Raw genomic sequence first — 4,572 nt, 5'->3', positions numbered from 1 at the left:
CCCGAAGCGCTTTCTCCCGTGACAGCACCCTACCCCTTCATGCGATGGGCCATGGACATCGTCGGACCCTTTCCTCCTTGTCGCACTAAAAGATTTTTGCTGGTGCTCACCGACTTTTTCACCAAATGGGTAGAAGCGGAATCGTTCAGTCAGGTCAAGTCGGGCGACGTAACCGGATTCATCTGTAAGTACATTATCTGCCGACACGGTATTCCCTATGAGATCGTCACAGATAACGGATCCCAATTCACTTCCTACCTAACCAAGCGGTTCTTCAGAAAATGGCACATCAAACTCAGTATCTCAACCCCGCGATACCCTCAAGGAAACGGCCAGGCTGAGGCTACCAACAAAACTATCCTCGACGGCATCAAGAAAAGGTTAGGTCGGAAAAAGGGACTTTGGGCCGACGAACTCGACGGAGTATTATGGTCGCATCGCACGACTCCTCGACGCGCAACCGGATTCTCGCCGTTCGCCTTAGCTTACGGTGTTGAAGCAATGGCGCCTTCGGAGGTCGGAATATCGACGCTCCGGCGAACAATGATGATCGCGGACCCGGAGTTAAACGACACTCGGCTCCACGATCACCTCGATTGGAGTGAGGAACTACGAGATAAAGCAATGATCCGTATACAAAACTACCAGAACTCGGCAGCGAAGTATTACAACAAGACCGTCCGGGAACGCCGTTTTAATGAGGGCGACCTGGTTCTGCGAGAAGTTTTCGAAAACACCAAAGAACTCAACGCCGGAAAGCTCGGAGCAAAATGGGAAGGCCCCTATATCGTCGCACGGCGAGTTCACCCAGGCGTCTATGAACTATCGACCATGGAAGGACAGCGAGTGCAACACTTCTGTAACGCGGCCCACCTCAAAAGGTTCTACTATTAGGTCGGGAATCCGACCACAAAGGCAGATGGATGCCTCACTCGGGAATCCGAGTCTTTCACTTGATGTATTGTGAACTACGATTGGCTTGATCCTCGAAAGAGGTACGTAGGCAACCATGATACATGGTGCAGCTAACAAAAAAAATATATAAAGCAATAATGAACGCGCGATTGTCGTTAACGATCCCGTTTTATTTGATAAAGTTTGTTACAAACAGAATACACTCTTGGGCAAATACACTCTTGCGCAAATACACTCTTGAGCCAAAACAATAAAAAAAAAAACAAAGGGAGAAGAAGAAGCTCATAAGGGCCACTAGCCAAAGCGACCAACTTAGCCCCCCAAACCGACGAATTCGGGAAACAGGTCGGTGTCGCCGTCGTCAAACTGCGGAAGAGGATACTCCTTCTCCTCTTCCGCCCAGAAGGAACTTGCCTGTCTCGCCAGTTTGAGGATCTTTCTTCTGATCGGCACCCCCTCGGAAACCATCAGCAGAAGGAAACTCTCAACACCTTCCGCACGAACCCTTTGATGAGTGACTTCGGCCGCACTATTGAACGCGACAATATAGTCGCGCAACCGAGCAATGCGAGCGCGATATCCCTCCAGTTCTTCGCTACGCGTCCGGCTCGCAACGAGAGGCCCATCAAACAAATCAAGGTCCCCTTCTCGAAGCCGCGAGACTTTGATACGTTCAAGAGAGGATTGTAGGTAGTAGAACTGACCCGATGACAGCGCACGTTCTCGAAGGGTATCGTTGAGGCCGCGCTCCAAAACGGATTTCTCTATGAACTCCTCAACCCCGAGATATCGTTCGAGGTCGGCCTTATGACTTTTACGCTCCCAAAGTGACCGGATGTGCATGCTTAGCCTGCAAATTCGGGCCTTGTAAACCTCCGCCTTGGTCTCATCTTCATTAAGTTGATCTACCGGACGGCGACCTCCGCGGAGAAAGGGATCGTTAGCAGTCCCTCTAGAAGATCCGGCCATTGAGGGAATCGCTGAGTGATAAAAAAAATGGATACCAAAAGCGGGATATTTATAACCAGAAACCACATTGAATGCCAGCTATTTCCCAACCACCCTCATCCGAATGACTATACACTGAAGAGGCACGCATCACCATGTCAATTGGGACCAAGCGTTCACGAATCTCGAGATGGATCAGAGTGACGACCCGTCAAATCACTCTTTCGCAGTTTTTCAAAAAAAAAAAAAAAAAAAATAATATATATATATATATATATATATATAATAAATAAATGCATGTATGCATCCCTGACACCCTGGCCAGGTGATCGGCGCGCGTCGAACGCACAATACTTAAGTTTAGTAGTAAGCCGAACCCAGAGATTAATGTTTCGCACCTAAAAGTCCCGTGTTCGGATGGGACAGTCAGCCGACCCAGAGAAGTCAATCTTTCGCAGCCCATATCCGAACCGGCACCAAAGGAGGTAAGCCGAGTCCAAAGATATATCTCGCCCTCCGACAAAGTACACTCTACTCGAAGAAAGAAATTCCTCACTTCGGAGCCCAGAGATATCTCCAAATGTATTTAACTATGGCCAATCGTGAACTTTTAAGCCGGGAGACGTCCCGGCGAGTCATGAAATCCCCATTTAAATTAAAACGCCGGGAAACACGGCGTGTATTATTTGAAATCGGATGCAACGGTTCAATAGTGTTACGACAGAATAAGATTACATCGGCATAAAATCAAAAAAATAAATCGCCTAGTCCACGATCAACGGACCCTTCGCCCCAGTTGCGGCGACCTGACGCGTGTCATGCAGAAGGCGACTCGGCATTGGCCAAAGCAGCTGCATGCCAGTTCGCTCCCAATCGGTTGGATCCGTCTCCAACGCCCGAGCCTTCTGCTCCGCCTCGTCGAGCCTGAGAATCGCTTTCCTTCTCTTCGATTTTAGCCTGGCGACTTCTTCTTCCAGCTCGTCCAAACGGAGGTCGATCCTTCTTTTCTTCAGACGAAAGAATTGCAAATCCCTGCACTGTTCTTGATAGAGGCCCCCGACCTACAAAATCAAAAGACAGTTGTTTAAATCCCCCGCAAATAGGATGCCAACATCCGCATGAACAGAACGGTACCGATACCTTCTTGACAAACGCCTCGGCCTCGTCTGATTCGGCTTTACTGGTCAACGTGCATATGAGAAATGCCTTCACACCCGACGGTGTAAATTCGAGGCATCGCGGGATCCCCATGATGGGCGGTGCATTCCGGTTATCTTCAACATCCCGCATACATTGCTCGCAGTAGGCGTAAAGGCTCGTCGGCATCGGAGCTATGCGCCCGAATCCAAAGGGAATCCAGTTTCTCGGGTGAGATTGCAGCAGTTTCAACTTATGATCGAAGGCCGATCTAATCTCATCAACAATGAGAAATTGTTTGAAATACTGCGTATGTTTATCATACACAGCCTGGAAGAACTTCTCTAACCGGAGTTTCTCTTGTCGAGTAACTCGCGACATCAAAGTCCTAGGAACCCTTAACGTTGGGAACAAGGGCATCCCACGATCAAGAGCTTCTTTCTCAGTGAAAGTTGGCATATCAACACCGGCGGACGGAGATGATCCATCGCTTTTAATCGAACCAGATTTCTCCATGGTACCAGTTGCAGGAAAAAGAGTACGCAAGTTAATCTAAGGATATCTTGAAAAACCATTGGCCGGGCAGCCTATTTATACCTATCACCCCCGCCTTTTACTGGAGCAAAACTGGCAGTCGGGGCAAGACTATATAGGAAAATCACCAATTTCAAACTAAAAAAGAAGCATATTTCCACTTTTACGAATAAGGGAAATTCAAAAAAAAAAAGTAATACTTCCGTTTTTTGGAAGAAGTAGGAGCAAGCTGCCGAAGAAGTGAAATTCAAAGGAGAAAATATATTACAAAAGGGCCGGCGGCCCATCCAAGTTCAAGAGTCAAACAAAAAAAAAAAAAGAGAAAAGCATTAGACGACTTCAACGTCATCTTCAGGATTGCCTGGGTCTGAAGGAGGGTCATCATTGGTGTCAGTAGCTCGAAGGTCGGCCTGGAAGGCTGCCGCATTCGATCCATGTGGCTCTCGGATAGATCTGGGAGCGGGATCCTCCGGCCGAAGAAGACCGTAACCGAGCTGGTCCGGAGACATGTTCAGGTCGGCAGTGTCGAGGACGAGATAGTCAAGCGCGTCTGCAACCTCCTTGCACTCGACTTTATTCGCCTTGATCTTGGCGATTTCCTCCTCGGGGATCTGAGCATGGCACTCTTTGACAAGCCTGTCAATCGTAGCCTCGACCCCAAGAGCCTGGTTCAGCAGGTCTTCCTTCGGACGAACAGTGACCTCTTGCTCGGCCAGGAACGCCTTCACCCGATCTAGGCGATCTTGGGCCTTCTTCCTCGTGCGCTCAACCACAGCCTGCCGATCTAGGCGAAGTCGCCAGCATTCGGATTCGCAGAATTGCTGAAGGAGCTGAAGGTCGCCATCGGCTTTCGCCTTCTCCGCAGCAAGGGTCGCATTCTCGGCCCGAAGGCCGGCAATTGTATCCTCTAAGCAAGCGACGACTCCCTCTTGAACCTTGGCCTGTTCCTCCAAGCCTCCCACTTGCTTCCGCAGCATGACCACTTTGTCCTGAGCCTCTTTGGCGCATTTCTCCATCATCAAGAAGGCGTGATTCTCC

The 4,572-nt window shown here is 49.4% G+C and overlaps 1 protein-coding gene and 1 pseudogene across 1 annotated transcript in view; one reads left to right on the top strand and one right to left on the bottom strand.

Annotated features, from left to right (window-relative positions):
• The window catches only part of LOC111829446, a 3,194-nt pseudogene extending 2,300 nt beyond the window's left edge, over window positions 1–894 (top strand).
• Window positions 895–3,863: 2,969 nt separating this feature from the next.
• Window positions 3,864–4,572, bottom strand: part of LOC111829445 (meiosis-specific protein ASY2-like) — a 2,443-nt gene continuing 1,734 nt past the window's right edge. Inside the window, exon 3 of the mRNA XM_023778529.1 lies at window positions 3,864–4,568. Coding sequence (XP_023634297.1) covers window positions 3,864–4,568 — 705 coding nt within the window. The remainder of the gene's footprint in view (window positions 4,569–4,572) is intronic.

The sequence above is a fragment of the Capsella rubella genome, unplaced genomic scaffold, assembly GCF_000375325.1.
Source record: "Capsella rubella cultivar Monte Gargano unplaced genomic scaffold, Caprub1_0 scaffold_7, whole genome shotgun sequence".
Lineage (NCBI taxonomy): Eukaryota > Viridiplantae > Streptophyta > Magnoliopsida > Brassicales > Brassicaceae > Capsella > Capsella rubella.
This window is presented reverse-complemented; position numbering and strand designations above follow the sequence as displayed.